This window comes from Muntiacus reevesi, chromosome 2, assembly GCF_963930625.1.
Source record: "Muntiacus reevesi chromosome 2, mMunRee1.1, whole genome shotgun sequence".
Classification (NCBI taxonomy): domain Eukaryota; kingdom Metazoa; phylum Chordata; class Mammalia; order Artiodactyla; family Cervidae; genus Muntiacus; species Muntiacus reevesi.
In genome coordinates this window covers 261,006,210-261,026,683 of record NC_089250.1, presented here as the reverse complement: position 1 = coordinate 261,026,683, position 20,474 = coordinate 261,006,210, and the positions used below count along the sequence as shown (strand labels likewise).

General features: G+C 51.1%; 2 protein-coding genes across 5 annotated transcripts in view; one reads left to right on the top strand and one right to left on the bottom strand.

Moving 5' to 3' along the window:
- Positions 1 to 74: 74 nt before the first annotated feature.
- On the top strand, positions 75 to 5,011 carry PAF1 (PAF1 homolog, Paf1/RNA polymerase II complex component). 4 transcript variants are annotated; one of them, XM_065926074.1, is made up of 14 exons: positions 78 to 369; positions 816 to 923; positions 1,017 to 1,109; positions 1,421 to 1,542; positions 1,636 to 1,702; positions 1,787 to 1,888; positions 1,969 to 2,074; positions 2,173 to 2,241; positions 2,326 to 2,429; positions 2,518 to 2,634; positions 2,730 to 2,858; positions 4,078 to 4,183; positions 4,293 to 4,383; positions 4,466 to 5,011. In XM_065926074.1, the coding sequence occupies exons 1-14, from the start codon at positions 323 to 325 to the stop codon at positions 4,873 to 4,875; spliced, it is 1,671 nt and encodes a 556-aa protein (XP_065782146.1). In that variant the 5' UTR covers positions 78 to 322; the 3' UTR covers positions 4,876 to 5,011. The 4 variants fall into 4 exon arrangements, with proteins under 4 accessions (XP_065782149.1, XP_065782146.1, XP_065782148.1 ...); XM_065926075.1 differs by having other exon boundaries at positions 80 to 369; positions 894 to 923; XM_065926077.1 differs by lacking the exon at positions 816 to 923 and having other exon boundaries at positions 75 to 369; positions 4,650 to 5,011.
- Positions 5,012 to 5,457: 446 nt separating this feature from the next.
- The window catches only part of SAMD4B (sterile alpha motif domain containing 4B), a 36,514-nt gene continuing 21,497 nt past the window's right edge, over positions 5,458 to 20,474 (bottom strand). The window contains exons 3-13 of the mRNA XM_065926073.1: positions 18,166 to 18,636; positions 13,505 to 13,744; positions 12,833 to 12,942; positions 12,591 to 12,677; positions 11,492 to 11,837; positions 10,664 to 10,749; positions 10,056 to 10,174; positions 9,283 to 9,481; positions 8,965 to 9,088; positions 7,577 to 7,660; positions 5,458 to 7,366 (exon numbers count right to left, since the gene is read on the bottom strand). Coding sequence (XP_065782145.1) covers positions 7,338 to 7,366; positions 7,577 to 7,660; positions 8,965 to 9,088; positions 9,283 to 9,481; positions 10,056 to 10,174; positions 10,664 to 10,749; positions 11,492 to 11,837; positions 12,591 to 12,677; positions 12,833 to 12,942; positions 13,505 to 13,744; positions 18,166 to 18,636 — 1,895 coding nt within the window. The 3' untranslated portion in view covers positions 5,458 to 7,337. The remainder of the gene's footprint in view (positions 7,367 to 7,576; positions 7,661 to 8,964; positions 9,089 to 9,282; positions 9,482 to 10,055; positions 10,175 to 10,663; positions 10,750 to 11,491; positions 11,838 to 12,590; positions 12,678 to 12,832; positions 12,943 to 13,504; positions 13,745 to 18,165; positions 18,637 to 20,474) is intronic.

Genomic DNA, 20,474 nt, shown 5'->3' with positions numbered 1-20,474 from the left:
TCCGGGTGTGGAGCCAATCAGACTCTATTTCCCAGAAGGCCTAGCGGGCTGAGGCGACCTGCGGTCCTCCGAGTCTTGGCGGCAGTTGGTGGAGACGGAGCTGTGGGGCAGTCCTTGGCGTTGTTTGCGCGTTTACCTGAGTACTACGTAGTACTCCAGTGTTCCGGGAACTCTTCTCGCCAGCCCACCTCACTCCGGCCCTATCTGTGAGGAGAGCGGTGCCAGCCCGAGCCCTGCCTGGGATTGGGCGCCCGCCGAAGTCGGCACGCCGTTTGCCGTGGCTCTGTGAGGTTCTCGTCAGGATTGCCCTTGCCTCATCGCCATGGCGCCCACTATCCAGACCCAGGCCCAGCGCGAGGATGGCCACAGGTAGGCACTCCTGTGCCTTTTCTCTAGGTCAGGGTGGGCGTCAGCGAGGTGAGAGGGTCAGGTGGGTCTGTCAGTCTACAACCTTGCCAGCCCCCCAGGTCTGCCCGTGTCGTCACGGAGCGCACACCCTTCAGGGGGGCGGGTCCCAGACGTGGTGTTCCCCAGCTCCCCCAACACCTTGCCTGCAATGGAGTTTTGGAATTAAGCTGTTGAGGATTGAGTTTTTTTTTCTTCCAGTCAAGCGTTTGGAGACCCCTTTCCCCCCAAAACAATTATTTGACTCTATTATTAAAGTACTTGAAGACGTGTCCTTCAGGAGGGATTGAAAAACATTTAGGGACACTGTCTCTAATCAGGAGGCATACTTGACTCCCTCCATTAGAATACTTGAGGTACCTCTACCGAGAAGAATTATCATTTGTCACCTTCTCCTTCCCTTTTAAAAGCTTGGAAAAGCCCCCTTCGCTCTCCTGTCAATCCTGTTCTTTCCATCATTTGTCAGTGTCTTGTCTCTTACCCACCAGGCCCAATTCTCACCGGACTTTGCCTGAGAGGTGAGCTCCATCGTGTTTCCCCAGGACGGGTGGGCCAAGGTGGGCGCAGAGGTGGGGCAGCAGGGGCCATGTTTTGAGCCACTGTGTTCCCAGGTCTGGAGTGGTCTGCCGAGTCAAGTACTGCAATAGCCTCCCTGACATCCCCTTCGACCCGAAGTTCATCACCTATCCCTTCGACCAGAACAGGTGAGACTAAGAGTGGGGCTTTGGGATACACCTTAGAGTATGAGTTCCTTGAGGGTAAAGACTGCTTTTTCTGGCTGTTCAGGGCACAGAATGGTAGTTAACCTGTAATAGTAGGTGCTCCATAGGTATCTGTTCAGAAGCAAGCAGTATCCAAGTCTCTTTACACTTAAGAGCTGGTAGCTTTCTGATTCTAACGTGGAGGCTATTTCATTCTGAATTCCTCCCTGGAGTACCTTAGCCTCTAAGAAGCTGGGCTGTGAGGGGTAAGGCTGGAATAAGGAAACCATAATGGGCATGTTTTCCCTACCCAGGTTTGTTCAGTACAAAGCAACTTCCCTGGAAAAACAGCACAAACATGATCTCTTGACTGAGCCAGACTTGGGAGTTACCATTGACCTCATCAACCCTGACACCTACCGCATCGACCCCAATGGTGTGTTGGGAGACAGGGAGGGCCTGCTCTAGGCTCACGAGGGCCAGCTCTGGGCCTCCCTCAGAGTCCTCCTCTCACCTTGCTTTCTTCTAGTACTCCTAGACCCAGCTGATGAGAAGCTTCTGGAAGAGGAGATTCAGGCCCCCACCAGTTCCAAGAGGTGAGGGGATGCTGAGTGGGGACTTAGGACTGGCGCTTATGGGAAGGCAGTGGGGTCCTGAGGTGCCTGATTCTCCCGCTCCAGATCCCAGCAGCACGCGAAGGTGGTGCCGTGGATGCGGAAGACAGAGTACATCTCCACTGAATTCAACCGTTATGGCATTTCCAATGAGAAACCTGAGGTCAAGTAAGTTGTGGTGGGTAGGGAGGGAAGGTAGATTTCAGGTGTGTCCAGTGACCTCTAAATGTTTTTCTTTTTCTCCCCAGGATTGGGGTTTCTGTGAAGCAGCAATTCACTGAGGAGGAAATATACAAAGACAGGGATAGCCAGATCACAGCTATCGAGAAAACTTTTGAGGATGCCCAGAAATCTGTAATTGAAGGACTGGGATAGGGGAAGGGGGGGCGGGTAAAGGTGTGGCTTCAGAGCACTTTGTACTTTTTCTTACCCTGTTTTTTTGTCTCTGCCAGATCTCCCAGCATTATAGCAAGCCCCGAGTGACACCAGTGGAGGTCATGCCTGTCTTTCCAGATTTTAAGGTCAGATCCAGGGCAGGGGGCAGAGAGGGGCAGCCTGCCATCTCTGCCTATCCTAGTCTAACCCCAGTGCCCTCCATCCCCCAGATGTGGATCAACCCTTGCGCTCAGGTAATTTTTGACTCAGACCCTGCCCCCAAGGACACAAGTGGTGCAGCTGCATTGGAGATGATGTCTCAGGCCATGATCAGGTAAGTGGCCCTGCTGTCCACCTTGGCCTGATTTTTATTGTCGCTGTCCTCACTCAGTCTTAATGACTCCTCTTTCCCCCTCAAACAGGGGCATGATGGATGAGGAAGGGAACCAGTTTGTGGCTTACTTTCTGCCTGTGGAGGAAACACTGAAGAAACGAAAACGGGACCAGGAAGAGGAGATGGATTATGCACCAGATGATGTGTACGTGGGTTGGGGTTAGGTTTCGGGTATTGAGAACTGTCTCCTTTTTTCCCTCAGGGAAGAAATGGGGCTGACCCTGTCCCCTTCATCCTCAGGTATGACTACAAGATAGCTCGAGAGTACAACTGGAATGTGAAGAACAAGGCTAGCAAGGGCTATGAGGAAAACTACTTCTTTATCTTCCGAGAGGGTGATGGTGTTTACTACAATGAATTGGAGACCAGGTACTCAGCACAATCCTACTTCACTCAGATTAGCTTGGGCTTGTGGTTCAGAATCAGAATCTTGGGGTATACAAGAGCCACCTTGGAGGTGGCTCTTTGTATCTAGGGATTTGCCACATGCATTTGTAAGAATGGAAGCCTATAAAGCTGGAGCCGGTTCTCACACAAGAACCCAGAAGAAAAATCTCTACCTAACACTGGAGATATTTGGAGCTTTCGTGTAGGGTAGGACTGCCAAGTTTCCCCTGATATTAATAAGAGACTCCATGTAAAAGTAGACATAGCCAAAATATGGAGTAATATGTAAAATTAAAATTAATGTTTTAAATAAGTGAAATGCTAGATATCCAAGTTCAAAAAACATGACCCCAAAACTTCCCTGATGGTTACAAGTTTACTGTTGTGCTGGGACCCTTGATGTAAAAGTTGGGAAAGTGTGACCTTGAGTTTCTGTTTAAAGCAGAGATCACAAATTCTGATCCCATTAAGCCAGGCAAAAAGTGTAAAATGCACAGTAGGCTGTTGGGGTCTAGGTGACCTGGAGCCCTTGGCAAACTTCAAGGGGCACTGTGACCCAGCACAGCAAAGGGCTCCAACCCACTGCTGCTATGTTGGGGGGTGGGGGTGGGGTGGGAAGGGAATCAGAGGCCCAGTGGAACCTCAGAATCTTATTTTCTAAAAGCCAGAAATCCAGATTCTCTTTTTAAGTGTTGGTATCTAATTCACATTAAAATCTTACTTCTTTATACATTTATGTAAAGGGCATACATATACACATATATAAAGTACAGGGCACTCAAACTGATATCTTTGGAGCTATTTTCTTGCCTGTGAAAGTGAAGTTGCTCAGTCGTGTTCGACTCTTTACTACCTCATGGACTGTAGCTTGCTAGGCTCCTCCGTCCATGGGATTCTCCAGGCCAGAATATTGGAGTGGGTTGCCATTTCCTTCTCCAGGGTATCTTCCTGACACAGGGATTGAACCCTGGGTCTTCCGCACTGCAGGCAGACTCTACCATCTGAGCCACCAGGGGCTCCTTTTTTTCTTGCTTGTCCCCTACCCCAAATTTAGTTTCCCTTGTTCAGTCTGTATTTATTCTGGTCTTTTCTGGGCTAAGCATAAATGAGTAAAGATGAGTAAGAACCAAGTTAGACCAGATTTCCCCACAGGGGTCTTTAACTGAATCTCATGTACTTCTCCCCAATTCTATCACTGCAGGGTTCGCCTGAGTAAGCGCCGAGCCAAGGCTGGGGTTCAGTCGGGTACCAATGCCCTGCTTGTGGTCAAACACCGGGACATGAATGAGAAGGAATTAGAAGCCCAGGTACACAAGCACCACTGACCTAGGTCTCCCATGGGGTGGGTGGTAGTTGGTGGAGTGGCACAGGAACCAGACTGAACATTTTCCTTCCCCTCAATTGTCCTGCTTTCAGGAGGCACGGAAGGCTCAGCTGGAGAACCATGAACCCGAGGAGGAAGAGGAGGAGGAAATGGAGACAGAAGAGAAAGAAGCTGGGGGCTCAGGTAAACCTGGACAGACCAAACTCTTGACTCTGGGAGTCTGGGTGGGTGGGGAACTTGGGTCTTACTTCTTGCTCCCTTGCAGATGAGGAACGAGAGAAGGGCAGCAGCAGTGAGAAGGAAGGCAGCGAGGATGAGCGCTCTGGCAGTGAGAGTGAACGGGAGGAGGGTGACAGGGACGAGGCGAGTGACAAGAGTGGCAGCGGTGAGGATGAAAGCAGTGAGGATGAGGCCCGGGCCGCCAGAGACAAAGAGGAGATCTTCGGCAGTGATGCTGATTCGGAGGATGACGCCGACTCTGATGATGAGGACAGAGGACGGGTTCGTGGCAGTGACAATGACTCAGACAGTGGCAGTGATGGGGGTGGCCAGCGGAGCCACAGCCGGAGCCGGAGCGCCAGTCCCTTCCCCAGTGGCAGTGAGCATTCTGCTCAGGAGGATGGCAGTGAAGCTGCAGCTTCTGATTCCAGTGAAGCTGACAGTGACAGTGACTGAGTCCCAGAGCCTTCAGCCCTGGTGCAGATAGTTATTTTGTGCAGGAAGGCACTTTTCGCGTGATCTCTTTGTGAGCCTATTGCTTTGTTTTCCTCTCCTCCAAACCTTTGCTGTTAATAAAGCCAGCTTCTCTTTACTTCCCCTCCCAGGCACCATGGTCTCATTCTGCCTGCCCCATGCATACCCCCCTGGAACCACCCCAGGTGCTTAAGGCACAAAAGCAAAGGCCACAAAGGCAGGGTCACTAGGTTTTTTCAGGAAATATAGCATAACAAAGATCAGAATCTTTTTCGTTTGTTCTTTTTTTTTTTTTTTTTTCCAAAATAAGCCCAGACCATTAAACAAGTGAAACTCCAACAAATAAGTCTTCTCCAACAGCGAGAAAAACTGTACAGTTACTCAAAGCTGATTCTGCCAGTGGGGCTGGGAATAGAAGGAAGGGTGAAATCATGGTGGAGGGACGGGGGCTGGGGAGGGGCAGGAGTGGGTCAGGATCCTGCCCATCAGAGTGGGGCCGCCTGCGTCCTGCACACTCTGCTGACAGGTGGGGGGAAGGGGGCAGCTCTTGCCTCCCATTATGTGGGGGGTGTCCCTCACCACCTCCCAGTGCCAGGCAGACCCACCTCACCCTGATGGGTAGTGAACAAGACAGGACTGGCTGGGAGGAGGTGAGGGTCTCTTAAGAGGGACACCCTGCTGATTCCAAAAAACGAGGTGGCCCCTGTCCATCCCACTTCCCCGGGCTAGGAGGAGGATTGGAGAAGCCCTGGGAGTTGGAGGGGAATGAGCAAAGGCACAGAAACATGGAGGGGCCGGGATGGGGGACTTGCATAGGTTGATGAGTGTGCAAGAGGTACATAAATAAACCTGACACCCCACCCAGCCCGGCACTGGGAGAGGAGGTAGGGACCTGGAGCAGGTCCCCAGGGCCACCCCACCCCCTGGCTTCCTCCCCCACCCTGGGTCAGAGTTGAGGGAGGTCCAGACCAGGAGGGCAGAGGCAAGAAGGTCTGGGGAATGGGTGAGTGCAGGGAGGGTGGTGGTTTTAAATTTTTTTTTTTTGGTTTTTTGTTTTTTCCCAACATTTTGTATCTTTAATAACATACACAATGGTTACCAGCCATATTCATAACAAAAGTTATTCATAAAATGTATCTAAAAATAACATTTTTTCCTTTTCGGTGTGAAAAGCTTGAGAATGTCCCAGTGAGGGGGGAGTTGAGGGGATGGGGTTGGAAGAGGAGACCCTGGCTTCCCCACAGCCTGAACCCCCAAATTCCCGCCCTCCAACTGGGCCCCAGCACAACGCCTCAGTAGGAACAGAGATTGGTATGACTCTGGGGCTGGGACGAACCTCTGGGTTATGATATATAGTGTTCCACTTAAGTGAGGTCATGACAGAATGAGGGGGTGGGGGAAGGGTAAAAGAAAAGGGGATAGGGGTGGGGAAGGAAACCAAAAACCATCCCCTTTCCCTTATTCTTTACCCCCAAGTCTTTCAGCAGCCAGACTTGAGAGTGGAGAAGAATTTGTGTTGGCGGGGGTAGGAGACGTTAAGGCAACAGACTTCCTGACCTCACTGGCTGCCCTGGCTCCCAGTCTTCGACCTCTGCATCTGCGGAGCCAGGGCTAGGGGTGGGGTGGGGAAGGGCTAGGGGGTGTGGAGGAGGGGGCTCTGCCCTCTCCCCTCATAAAATTCAGGCTCCCCCTGCCACTTTCTTGGCTCAGAGAGAGGCCTGAGGATTCTAAAAATGAGAGGGAATGATCAGAGAGAAAAACCGTTAAGAACTATATAAATATGTATCTTAAATAGACCTAAGAAATTAATTGCAGAGAACCTCTGATAAACAGGGCAAAAGGAGGTGAGTGAGAGGAGGGTGGCTCCTGTCCTTGGGGAATTATGGGAATGGGGAAGAAGAAGGTGTAAGGAGGTGAGGGAGAGAGAGATAGGCAGACAGACACGCTCCTCTCCTCACCCGCCTTTATCTCCTCAGCTCCTCTCAAATAACATTCAGGAGAGCAGATTATCTACCCCACTCATGTCTCCCCAAATGTCAGATGGTTCTGAGCAGGCCCCACAAGAGAGTGGGTTAGTGAGTCTGGGGGAGACTTTTTCCTTGGGAGGGGCAGGTGGCCGGCAGTCTAGAGGAGGCAGGGGTGGGACAGGGCCAGGTTGGGGGTGAAGGAGGGAAGGAGGGGGCAGGCAGGCTGGCCAGTCCCTGCCCCCTTTATCCTGGCTGCCCCCTACCTCCCTGGGCCTCAGCAGAGATCCCTCGACGGGCCTGGGAGTGAGCAAGGCGTGTGCCAATGTTAAACAAAAGTTAAAAGGGTGAGAGAGTAGAAAAATATTAGAATGTATAGCTGAGCCAGCCCACCCTCTCGCTGTCGCGGAGAAGCCCGTTGGGGGTTGGCCCCCGCCCGCCGCCCGGGGAGCCTATGGGTGCGCTGGGCTGTGGGTCCCGTCAGATGGTGGAGGTTTTGTCTGTCCCATCTGTGGTAAGAAAGGGAGGAAGGGAGGAAGATCAGGAGCTGGCGGGAGGCCCAAGAAAAGGTGCTCAGGCAGCCTGTCATCCCAGTCAGGCCCTCCCTGGAGTCCGGCCTCCCCTAGGGACCCCTCAGGATGACTCTGAGTTGCTCAGTTCAGAGGTGGAGACGCTGCTGGGTAGGTGGGAGCTGGGTCAGGGAAAGAGAAAATGCTCACCACCCAAGGCGTGTTCTGTCATGCTCAGACACAGAGACTCCAGGGTGGGATTGATCTCCAGGTCAGGCCCAGGGACCGGGCAGTCTGGGTGGGAGAGAGGAGAACGGAAGCAGTAAGGACTGGACTAGGGTGAAGGGTAGAGTCACGAAAACAGAGGCTGGAGTGAGGGAGAGGCTGAGGGGGATGAGAAGGAAAGCAGAGGCAAGAAACAGACACAGAGCCTTTAAGACACACACACACTTGGTACTGGGCAGACCTAACACCACTCACTGCTTAAAAGTCTTTCTGGGCTCCTCACTGATTCTAGAGTAACTCTCAGCTTTCTACCCAGGTTCAGAAGACTCTGCTCTTTCAACCTTCCAGCCTCACCTCTCATGATGTCTCCTATAAATCCACAAGCCATGTCAGATCATCTAATTTTCTCTCCTTAATTTAAAAAAAAAAAAAAAAAAAGTTGACCTTGAGCAAGGTCAACCTTGCTCTGAGATTCAGAGTTCTGAATCTCAGATTCAGATTCATGACTAATAAGATGGGAATATCAGTGCTTTCACATGTGCAGCTGGGAGGATTTGACTGAACAGTGCAGGAAAGGTGTCTGACACATAGCATACTGGTGAAAAGAACTGGTCTCATTTTTCACTCCTGCAATTCAACCATCCAGTCATTTGATAGCGTTTACAGATGCCTACCATGTGCCAAGCCCTGTGCAGGATAAACAGGACAAATGGGGTCTCCTGCCTCTCACATAATCTCAAAAAAGAATTCTTTGTGACATAAAGAGTTTGGGGTCACAAGCAAATCTAAGCTCTCTCTAGAGGCAGCCTTTTCCAGACCAGCCTTCTCTGCTTCTGCAGCCTCAGTGCCTAGCAGCAAGTCTGACACAGGGGAGTCACCCCTGACTTGCTGAGCAAGGCAGGGCTAGTGCATCTCTAATCTCCCTTTTGCCTACTTTGCCCTCCTTCTGATCTCCCATCTCTAGGCTAATCTGTAAGCAGAGGGAAGACAGCCCTTAGGGTAGAACCTGTTCAAAGAGACGAAGTCTACAGGTTTCTGGCTTCTGAAAGAACACTAGTGGACTGATAGGCAGGACTCCCTTCTACAGAAACCTGGCCACTGTGTCTCATCCCCTCTATTCCTTTCAAACTGAGTACTTAACAATCCTCGAAAAAGACGCAGACAGACACCAGTATGAGCACCAAGATTATGACACAGGGAGGAGGAGAAAGAGAGATGGGGGGTGGGTGGGGGTAAGGAGTGAGAGAAGATGGGGGAGGGGGGGAGAGAGAGAACAGACGCATGCAAGGGACAGTGTGTATAATATCCAGAAGAGAAAAGAAAGGCCAGCTGAGGGCAGTGCTGAGGCAGAATCCTGAGGGCGGGCACCTTACCTGGAGGGAACATGAGAATGGCCTGGGGTGACGAGTGGACCGGGAGCGAGTGGGTGCGCTGCACAGAGCTGCGGCTCTGGCTGGGCATGCTGTTGCTGCCTCCGGGGTTGGCGAACCACAGGTTCTGCATGGGGCACAGGAAGACAGAGAGCAGTGGGTGGGGAGGGAAAAGGCCCAGACCCAGGAGTGGTGGAGTTGGCAGAGTCCCCTCCCCACTAAGCTGGGCCCGCCTGGACACAAACATATGGGGACACACATCACAAGCACCAACCCCCCCAACCCCAGAAGTGCCAGGCTCTTTGCTTCCAGCTGGCTCACCTGTCGGCCCTGGCCCCCAAGGCTGGGGCTGGTGAGGGCATGTCGAGGGGAGATGCCCCCAATGCCCGAAGGGCTCAGAAGGCCCATCCTGCCAGGCGGAAGGGCCCGGGGAGGCATTGGGAACTGCCGCTGGGTCCGCCGGGCCACCCCCATCCCCACAGAACCAGCTATGGGGAGTGAGTTCGAGCCAAACGCCCAGCTGTGAGAGAGCAGAAGGCAGGGTATCAGTTTAGGTGTATGTGCCCATCTGTTTACCTATTCCTCTCACCCCCAACAACCCCTGTGGTAGGAAAGAACATAGACCTGCATGAGCAGGGATTCCCTGTCCAAGTCCTTGCACTGTAATTCTGTCTCCTTCTGCCCCAAGGGGACTCCTAAGACGAAGATGGGGAGAGTCCAAAGGTTTCCTCAAATCCACTCACAGCAGTTCTAACTTCAATTCTCAAGTGTGATATTTCTGTTGTTTGTTTGGGGAGAGAAGGGACTTCAGAGCCCTCTGCACACAGGTGAGGAGAACAAGGGACAGGCAAGGGGCCAGCTCCCGAGATGGGTACTGATTCTGCTAGCTCAGCGCTCTATTCTAATGGAAAATCAGGCACCACCTGATTTTCTAATGGGAAAGTCCTCACTGGGTGACTTATATAAGGCCACTCAGTTACTGAATGAGGACAACTGGACTCCCAGCCCAGGATGCAATCACCCCTCTAAGCACTATCTGTCAACCAACAAGGGCCTACGAAAGGAAGGCCCCTGGGCCCTGGCCGCCCTCCTACCCTTTCTGCTGCCTGTAGTTCTGCATTTCTAGTGCAGCTTTGCGCGGGAAGGTCCGGAGGAGCTTCAGCACTTGCTGTTTCCAGGACAGCAGTCGTTTCTTCTGTGTCTCCGTGAAAGCCTAGAATTAGGGGGGTGAAAGAGATGTGTGTGCTTCTTTCAGATCTGCCTTCTATCCATTTGCTCAAGTATTAACAGCTGCCTGTCCTGTGCTGGGCAACGCTGGGACACAGAGGTGACCTGTGCTCACACAGCTTACAATTTAGCTGGGGAGATGATACATGCGAAATTGTAACTGTGATAAATGCTGTGAGGAAGCAGCACAGGAGGCACAAGAAACCTGATGTTATGAGGGGCTGGTGAAGCCATCCCTGTTTTACTGAGAGCTGAGGGATCAGCAGGCGGGAGGGAGACTTACTCCCTAGAGAAGAATTATGTACTAAGGCTCTCAGAATGGGAGCTCAGGGCATCCACTGAACCCAACACTGGAAGGATGAGGAGAGGTGGGCAGGAGTCAGTTAGGCAGGGCCTTGCTGGACACATAAGGAGTGTTGGTCTGCGAGGATGGGGGCAGCCTTTCCATTCCTGAGAGCCCTAGGGAAGGCCTCACCTCATGAGACAGGCACTTTTCGATGAGCTGGAGGTAACTGGTGATGTTCTCCTCGTCTGGTCGGGACACCAGCAGCTGGGTGCACACTTGGGGACATAGAAAAAGGCAGGAGGTTAGCCCCCAGAATGCCCTCTGCCATGTTCCAGCTTCCCTGGCCCCAGCTGGGTGGCAAAGAAGGTGGGTCAGGAAACTCATGCTGGATGAGTACTAGCTATGTGCCAAGCATTGCACCTGGCTTATTATGAGGTTATATAAACGGCCCACCGTACTGCCTGGTGTATGGCAGATATGAAGTCCATGATACTTTTTCTCCTTTTAAGTCTTACAATAGTCTCATCAATGGAGGGATTTTTAGCCTGACGAGTCTGAGGTTCAGAGAGGGTGAGTCACTTGCCTCAGGTCACACAGCTAAAAGAATTCAGACCCAAGTGTAAACCTGCCTACGCTGTGCTGCCTTAGGAAAAGGTGAGCCCATTAAGAGCATCAGGATACCCATCCCATGGACTTCAGTCCCCTCTGAAAGAACCAATGGATTCGCCTTATCTGTTTACTCTCTGCTGTATGCAGTTTCCACTGACATAATGTCCCATCTTCTGCTCAGGCTGGAGATACTTTGAGGGTAAGGGCTGTTTCCCATCATCAGCCTGGACATGCCGGAGGGAAGGGGCCTTGTCATCCTTAGTCTTAGTCCCTTTTCTTTAGTGCTCTAGTCCCCAGGGTGCTCTGAAAAGTTCTGCTCCCATCATTTAAACTGGATTTGACCCCTGATGCCTGGGTTCACTTGGTACCTTGGCCCAGAACCTCCTGCTGGGCCCTGGGTGGTCTCACCTTTGCCCATCACCCGTGTAAACTGGCTGGGGATGTCTCCGTCAGCGACGGGAGCCGGGGCTGGCTCACTGCCATCAGTGGGAGCCGGAGCTGGTGGAGGGGGGTAGCTCTCTGCAGCTGGAGGGTCATTGGTCTCACTGCCCTTGTCTGTGCCAGGGTGAGCCAGGGGAGGCTCAGGACCTGGCAGTGGTGGCTCCCCCCGGCCCCCATCCTTGGCAGTAGAGGTGGTGGTGGCGGCGGCGGCGGCCACAGTGGCCTGGAGGACACTGTAGGCCTTGATGGGGGTGATGATGATCTGCTGCAGCTCCTGCAAAGCATTTCGCAGATTTCCGCCTTCCAGCACATCCTGAGTGGGAAAGACACAGCCTGGGTCACATGCCAATCCCTACAGCTCTGCAGAATGACTACGCATATGGGGTCAAACAGCCCCTGCAAAGAGCTGGCGGGACCCTGGGTTCCACCACACAGCGAAGGCAGGTAAAGGTGCTGCTGGAGTGTGCACACACACACACACACACACACACATTTATACACACATATTCCCTCTTCCCCACTTCAAGGTGGAGTCCCATGGAGATGTGGAGAAGGTGGGCTAATGCTGGGTTCTCAGGGTCTCACTGAGGATGGAACCAATTCAAACCCACAGATTTGGACTAAGACACTGAAGGGCTCAAAAACCAGAAGGCAAGTGGCAGGGAAAGAGGAAAAGGGATGCAAATCAAGGCAGATATGTAAGGACAGGGCGCAGATAAGAAATAAACAACTGGAAAGAGAGATTGTGTGCACAGGGAGACACTCTGCTCTACCAGAAAGAGCTGTTAAGAGATGGAAAAGTGAAATGGAAGAGAAGTGGTTGAGTCAACAAATAAGATTCCAGAGACACAGACCAGGACAGACAGGGAGGAGAGCCTCTGAGCTTAGCCACAAGCAAGTGATCCCTGTGATCTGACTTGCACTTGGTCCCAGAGCCTGGATCCCTAGGGTTGGGGAGATCCCAAGGTGGGGGGCCACATGGGCAGCAAGGCTGACCCAGAGCCCTCAGCCATTAGCACTACTGGGCAGTCAGCTGACCTTGGAGATGGGGATACCAGGTCCTTACCTTCTCCAGGGATTTGAGGACGCTCTGCCTTTCACGCAGCTTCTGGATGCTCAGGGCTATCTTGTGGCGGGCACCTTTGGTGACATTCTGTGGAGGGGGCAGAGGGGACAGGAAGCTGGAAATGGGAGGTTAAGGTACTCAAGGTGCCCCAACAAGACCCAAAGAGAGGAGGCTTGGACTGCAAGGGTCATGTCAAAATGGTACTGCCCTCAACCATGCCCTGATGGTCCCCTCAGCTTCACCTGAGACTCCAAGTGCTGTTCAGTCAGTGTCATCATCTCTTCATAGCTCATCTGTGAGAAGAGGGCTGCGTACTTGTGCAAGCGGAGGCTCTTGAGCCACGAGGGCACGTCTGTGAAAAGAAGGGAGGGCATAAGGCCAGGAATCTGGCCCTGGTGACAGTTGTAGGGAAGAACCAGGCAGCAATCATAGGCAGCCTTAAAAGCTCTAAGACACTGGAAAGAGGTAGGGAGAAGCCCAGGATCCATATGCTACTTTTCTTCTGCCCAGTCAGACCCTTCCAGGTGGCCTTCCCTGGTCAGGACACCCCATCCTTCTGAGCTGCTGGGTTGGACATGTCCTAGGATAACCTCTGATGTCCTTAGAAGTATTCCTGGAACCTCTGTTCCATCAGTTACCTCTAGGTCCTGGCTTTCTTAGTCAGACTGGGCTGCCTGAGCGCAGGGGCTTTTCCTTAATCAGACTGGGACTTGAGGGGGTCTCTCTGCTCAGTCTTGAGCCCTTAGAGCAGGGACTGTCCACTTTCCTCAGGCCTGTATCTCCTTCTCAGGGTGGGGGGGCGGGAAGAGGAAGAATTGGGTGGGGAAGGGTGGCAGCTCCAAGCTCTCTTCTGTCCTTTTAAGCTCTGCACAAGCCTCTTGAGGAGGTCCTAGTGCTAGTCTTCCCAACTGTACCTTTCATGCCACTGCCGTCCTCCTGGAAAGTGTTCCGGCTGGAGCCCTGCTCCTCCGTCTGTTCACTGCCAGAGGAGGCCACGCTGCTCTGGGGTGAGAGGGGTGCGTGGTCGGGCGTGGTGAAAGCAGCCCGGGCCCCAAGCTCCTCTGGACTCGGCCACTCACCAGGGGCCTGGGGGCTTGTGGGGATGAGTGACATGGAGCGCTTCAGCGGGCTGGGGTGGATTTGGCAGGGGAGACCTGGCCGGAGTAGGAGAGAGACAAGAGGTCAGGACTGGGAATCTGACCACAAGAGACCATGTTCCCCTGGTCAGTGCCCTGGATGGCAGCTCAGCCCCGGAACCCAACAAGGAGAAAGGACCCTGGGGTATGAGGGGAACTACCTACCAGCTACTGCTAGTTCCCTCATTCCCCTACCTACCCAACCATCAGCAAGCTGTCAGCCACTTCTCTGAACTGCTTCACTTTCTCTGCTAGCACCCTGGGCTAAGTCACTGGAGTCCCTAGCTGGAACTGCCATCACAGCCTCCTTACAAAATTTCTTGCCTTCATCTTCACCCCCTATGGTCTATTCAACTCACAACAGCCACATTGATCCTCCTTTAAATGCAAATCTGACCCACTCAGTCCCTGATTAAATCCTACCTGTAGCTTCCCTCTACAAGAATAAAATTCAAACCCTCCTCCCAACACCTAAAAGGCCCTGCAGAACCTTGGTCCTCCTCATCTCTGAGGTCTCATCTCTCATAACTCATCCCCCTCTGGTTCAAGCTTTTCCAGCCTTTGCCACACCCCTGCCCCCAATTTGTTCCTGGAACAGTGGAGCTTGTTCTAGTCTCAGGACTTCTGAGCTTGCTCCTCCTCCCTGTTCTCCTGATCCTGGCAGCTGGCTCCTCCAGGTCTCCTCTCAAAAAAGCATCACTCCTTCTGAGGCTTTCCCTGAACCCTCAGTCAGAAGTAGCTCCTCCTCACCAATCCCCTATCATATTACTATGTCCTGTCTTTCTTACAGCACCGATCACAACTTGAAATGACCTTATCTAATTATCTGTTCACTTGTTTATAACTGTACCCCCCTGCTTCCATACCTGTGACAACAGGGCCCCAACCTTGTCTTAAACATTATTAATTAAACTCAGTAATTACAGGGGGGTTTCTACTAAAGGAGGTTCTGCACAATTATGTGTAAAGTAAGTGAATGAGGTACATAAACTGCTTCCTCAACATCTATTATTGGGCTTCAACACCTCTCAAAAGATGTTTCCTTGTTCTGAGCCCAAACCAGGGTGAATCCAGGCCCTCACTCACAGGATGTTTCATATCCTCCCCATCGATCCCATTCCTGGGATAGGAAAAGGGATTCATTTTGATTTTTAACCATTCTAAGGACAAGGCAAGTTCCCACGAGCTTCCAGACCTTTACGCATGCTACTCCCTTCCCCTAGCTCACCAGTCACCCACCCTTAACTGCCAGCCACTTTGGCCTTCACTCCTAGCTCAAGTGTCCCCTCTTCTGCAATTGTCTCCTGTGTGTGCCCTGGGCCCCTGTGCTGCTATCTCAAGTCCAGCCCTCCTGTCCCTTCCCTAGGCTGCCTCCCACTGGAATCTGGGCTTGTGTAGGATGGCAGTAAGCCTGCCCAACCATTTCTGCATCCCCAAGACAGGCCAAGACACAGGAATGCCTGAAAATTCACTGACTCCAAAAGGAGGGCACCCATCATCCTAAGAGTGCTAAAGGGGGCCTCTGAGCTTGACACAGGTAATTTAGAAGTACCCCAAGTCAAAAAGGAAAAGAAAACAAAGCCAAAAAACATCACACTGGGTAGGTGAGAACATCAAGGCCTAGGAAACAGAAGTCCTTCACCCCAGTTCCTACAAAGAGTTAGGAGGCAGAGACAGAAGAACCCTAGCCTCACTTCTGATGGAATGGCTGGGTTTCCTGTGAGTGCCTCACTGACACCCAGATTCAGGACACCCAGCCTGGTACAGGGTCCCAAAGCACCTTCCCTCATCTGTGACAGTTATCTACACTCCTAGCCAGGAAGTCACCTGAGGGAGAGGGCAGTGCACTGACCCCACCCATGAAGGCTACCCTCCACCCACTATCTATGACCTCTGGGGTCCTCTGCATGGGGCTCCTCCAAAGCCTCTCGACTCATAAAAGATGTCACCCTCTGGGCGCGGGGGGCTGGAGGACCCTTAACACAGGCCTTTTTTTTGGACTTGTCCTGGTGCCCCTGGCTTCCTTTCTCCCCTCTCAGCCAAGAAGGGGGCAGGCGAGGCTGAGAGGACAGGAAATTATCCTGATTGGAATGATTGTGCAGTTCCTGAGAAGCCCTGCTTGGCCCCGCACTAGGGTGGAGGCTGGCCACAGCATGAGAACTATAAAAACAGGAATGCTGGCCAGATATCCAGGGCCTCGCACTCTCCAAGAAACCCTGGTCTGTCCTTGGCAGAACCCCAAACCCACCCTGCCTGCCCTTACAGGCCAATCCTTGCTCCCCACTCAAAAATATTTTAATGACTTCCTGTTTCCTGCAATTGCCTGAAATTGAAAAGCTTCATCTTATCCTTCAAGTCCCCCTGCCCTTGCCCCCAGATTTGATCCTAACATACTGAAATCTGAGAGTCAAGACAGACCTGAGTTCAAATTCTGGCTCTGCCACCTATTAACTTCACGATCCTGGGCAAGTCACTTCATTTCCTCCTCTGTTCCCACTTTCATGTGAAGTCTTTGGTACAGGGGCAGGCCCATGGTAAACATGAGTATTTGCTACGGCTATTACTCATTTAAATCCCTGCACCTCTCCATCCTTGCCAGACCTGTCTATATACTGTCCCCTCCAATCTGACATCCCTGTACCTTCAATCTATGATATGCCCTCTACTTGGAATGTCCAGTTTCTCTTCTGGTTCAAATCCCCGATCCAACACTGTTCCAGCTTGATTTTTTAAAGTTACTGCAAGTACAGGCACCCTGCATGGGTGACCCCTCCCCTTGATGAGCATCTTCGGGAGGGTCACTTTTAGGTGGGGGCAGTGTAGCACAGTAATTAAGAATATGAGCTGTGGAGAAAGATTGCTTGGACTTAAATTCTGGCTACACCACCTGGGGCGAGTGACTTTTCTGTGACTCAGCCAATGAATTTTTAAGTATAAAGTTCTCAGAACAGCTCCTGGCAGACTAAATGTTGAATATATTTTAGCTAGAATTGTCATTATTAATATACCCTCCCAATTTGGACACAGAAACTGTCATGCTCTGAGACTGGAAAAAAAGGTCCAAGACACCTTGGGTTGCTAGAGCTCCTGGAAATGCCCCTCTATCCCTCTATCTTCCCTGATTCTTGCCAACACTTGGGAGGGAAGCAGGTGACCAGGATATCCATATTTAACTGGGGAAGAAAGAGGCTCAGGGGTAACTGATATGTACCAGGTGCCATACAGCTCAGTACCAAAGACCCAAGGTTCACCCTACCACTGGCACAGGTAACATTTTTATTGTCACCCTCACCTGGCCTGCTTTAACCATGGCTTGCAAAAGGCAGTCGGGCATCTTGAAGTTAAATCTTGGCAACTTCTTGCCTTGAGTCAGGTCATGTGACCATCACCTCATCAATCCCGGGAAATGTCGATCTCTTTTATCCGGTTCATTTCAACTAACATTTTAAAAACTAACTGGAAAGCAACTATACTCTAACAAAAATTAAAAAAACAAAAAACAAAAACCTCACTGGAATACCAGCCCCTCCTGCTCACCCCAGCATCTGGAGGTGCTAACTAGGAGAGTCATTTTGATACCACTTAGTTGGAGGATAGCATAGCAGTCAGAAGCAAGCACTGGTATCAGGCTGCCTGGGTCTAAACCTTGGCCAGTTTCATTACTTGCTTTATGACCTTGAATACAAGACTTTATCTCTTTGAGTCTCAGTGTCTTCATCTGCAGAATGGGGCTAATGATATTGTTGTGATGATGATTAAAGGAGATCATGCCTGCAAAATGCTTTTAAAAATAGAGCACCTAGCACAGTCAATGCTAAACAATGTTACCTACTATTACTAATGCCTTGCAGTATGAGTTACATCTTATATGGACAGGCTAACAAACATAACACTTCTCAGAAATGAGTCTGGTAAGTTGGAGCCAGATACAAAAATCCAGAATGTCTGAGTTAGAAAGAACTTCAAATTATGGTCATTAACTCAATGCTTTCAGAGGTCAGGCAGTTATCACACATGCCCAAAGTTGGATGGTTGCGGCAGAGCCCTACTGGGACACGTGTAGGGTCTAAAGGTGGTGACCAATATTTAACTCCATCTTATGACTGCCACTAGAACACAGGCCTTGATTTGCCAGATCGTTTGATTTTTAAGAAAAGCTGAAATCTGGATTTTTAGGGGAAAATTCCTTACACTGCCATTTTATTTAAAAATGTAACAAAATAAAACCAAAGTTTTGTTGAGTTTGGGCTCAATAAAGCATGTTGGCATGTCAGAAATGGCTCTGGGAATGCCAGTTCATAACCTCTACACTGCCTCATAAAGCTGAGGCCCAGAGAGATTGGTTATGTGACTTGCCCAGGGACAGAGTGAGTGAAGAGAGAGCCCAGTCTGACCCTTTTTAAGTAGGCATGGCCTCCTGGGAACTCCCACCTCCTCACCTGCATTTGCGTTGCTCCCAATACTGTTGATGGCTGGCGGCACTGAGCTGGGTGGGTGGAAGGGCACATGTCCATTTTCCCGGGGTGGCTTGTCCTGCCAGGCTGGCCCTGCATCCCCAGGGCCCAGCTCTGCAGGGCCACCCCACTCATCCGAGCCCTGGCGAGAGTGGTAGGTGGGCTCAGGTCGGGTGCGGAAGCCGCTAGCTAGCCGCTCTTCCAAGTGGCTGAGCCAGAGGGCCAGTGCATTGCGGTCCTCCAGTGTGGTGGCCGGGTGGATGAGGGCATAGGAAAGCAGCTGGCGGCTCTCCTCGATGAAGGCATTGCTCTCGATCGAGTAGGCCAGCACTTTCTGCAGCAGCCTCATGTACTCCGACTTGGCCTCCGTGTTGCCCGGCTGAAGCAGGGGTAGGTGAGACAGCAGGAGGGACACCACCTTCTCTTTGGACTCCTGCTGCCACTGGCTGACGATGGCTGCAGAGGGGACAAGAGGGAATGTCAGGGGAGCCAGGGTGGGGGACCCTCCATAAAACCAGGAAAGTTGTCTATAATCCACTCCCTCATCTCCAATCTCACTTCCCTTCTCCTTTCATTATTCCAACCTTGTCCCCCATATAGGTGATATCTAACATACTCTGCCTGCTTTCACGGTAATTTTCTTTTTTCTGGTTTCATCACTCCTACTCTCAGAAACCTGCTATGGCTCCTAATCAGCCAAACATGCTACTCTGGAACCTGAGTACCTCCTGCTGTCCCCAGGCCTGCTCTTCTTGCTGTATCCCTACTCCTTACCTTCATGGCCTCTACTTTCTTTCCCCTATCAAAACAGCCTTCATCCTGACTTGGAGGACAACAGAATATATTGGTTCAACGCCTGGGCTCAGGACTTCCCTGGTGGTCCAGTGCAGAGGGCAGGGTTCAATCCCTGGTCGGGGAACTAAAATCTCACATGCTGTGTAGTGTAGCCAAAAAAAAAAAAAAAGCTTGGGCTTGGGAATCAGATGGTCTGAACTCCCCCAACTTACTAGCTTGACCTTAGAAAAGTCACTTGAACCTCAGAGAGCACTGATTTCCTCACCTGAAAAATTCAGTACCCAATTCACAGTGTTGCTGTGAATCACTCACAGAATCACTGAGATTCAATGAGTTAATAAAAAATGGAATGTGGCCTGGAATGTAGAACATATCTAATAAATGCTGATGGCTGCTTTTTAAACTGCAATCAGCCTCTAGATTCTACCCTTCCAGTTCATTCCATACACCAGATGGATTTATCTTCCTAAAGCACACCAGGATATCATGTTCCTGACCTGAAGCTTATAATGGCAACCAGCACCAATAGACTCAAGTTCAAGAGCTCCTAGCCTAACATCACCTTCATTTCTTGGGCACTCTTCCAGATAAAGACTTGGTTTAGGATACCTCCTCTTCCCTGGGGCTCTCTAAATGCCATATTCATCCAATCTTCCACACTCAGGCTGAGAATCAAGGTTTTAGTCTGCAACAGTCTTCCTCCTCCTATCTAAATTATAAGTCTTTTATGGATTGCCTAAACCTGTCCTTCTTCAGGATGTCTTCCTGGTTACTCCATGCCTTGGGGATCTGGTGATGTTTCCTTTCTATCCCAACACATAGTCTGAGGGCCTATCTGTCCTGTGAAGATGAGTGAGGCTTCCTTGTTCTACCCAGAAGTGAGCTCCCCGAGAATAAGGCCCCAAGCTAGCCCCACAGAGGAGGCCTTGGGAAGGAACTGTTATAGGACTGACTGTCCCTCCTTGAAAACCTTGTTACCACTTGCACAACTAGCTCAATGGAGTGGAGGATGGCGGGTAATGCTGATGGGGAAAGGGAAAAGGACAAAGAATACCAACACTTGAGAAAAAAAAGACAATGATCAGGACCAACTCTGTTCTCACTCTTGGGCAACTCAGCTCATACCTACATCCACAGTGACAATGTTCCAACAATAAACAAGGGAGTTCTGAGAGGTGAGTGACTGGGTTAATGGTAAGGTCTCAGAAAGGCACAAAGGAGCTGAATGGAGCTAGGACCCCAAAGGGGTGGGTGATGAAAAAGAACAGGTAGTGATGTGGCCCATGTCCCTCCTCTCCTACTTACTGATATAAACATGATCACTGCAGAGAGCTCTACTTTTTCTATCTTAAACAGAGACTAAGAATCATTCCTAGCATGGTTGCTATGAATTGAGACCACAGCACAAAGCAGGACACGAAGAAAGTCCTCAGTAAACATCAGTTGTCATTCCTAACACCATGGTGGTTACACCTTACAATGGCTTCTTCCTTTTGAAT

Coding starts and splice junctions, on each gene's coding strand:
- PAF1 (XM_065926074.1), top strand. CDS start 323: ATGGCGCCCACTATCCAGACCCAGGCCCAGCGCGAGGATGGCCACAG. Junction 2,242..2,325: donor CTGTCTTTCCAGATTTTAAG/GTCAGATCCAGG, acceptor TCCATCCCCCAG/ATGTGGATCAACCCTTGCGC. Junction 2,859..4,077: donor TACAATGAATTGGAGACCAG/GTACTCAGCACA, acceptor CTATCACTGCAG/GGTTCGCCTGAGTAAGCGCC.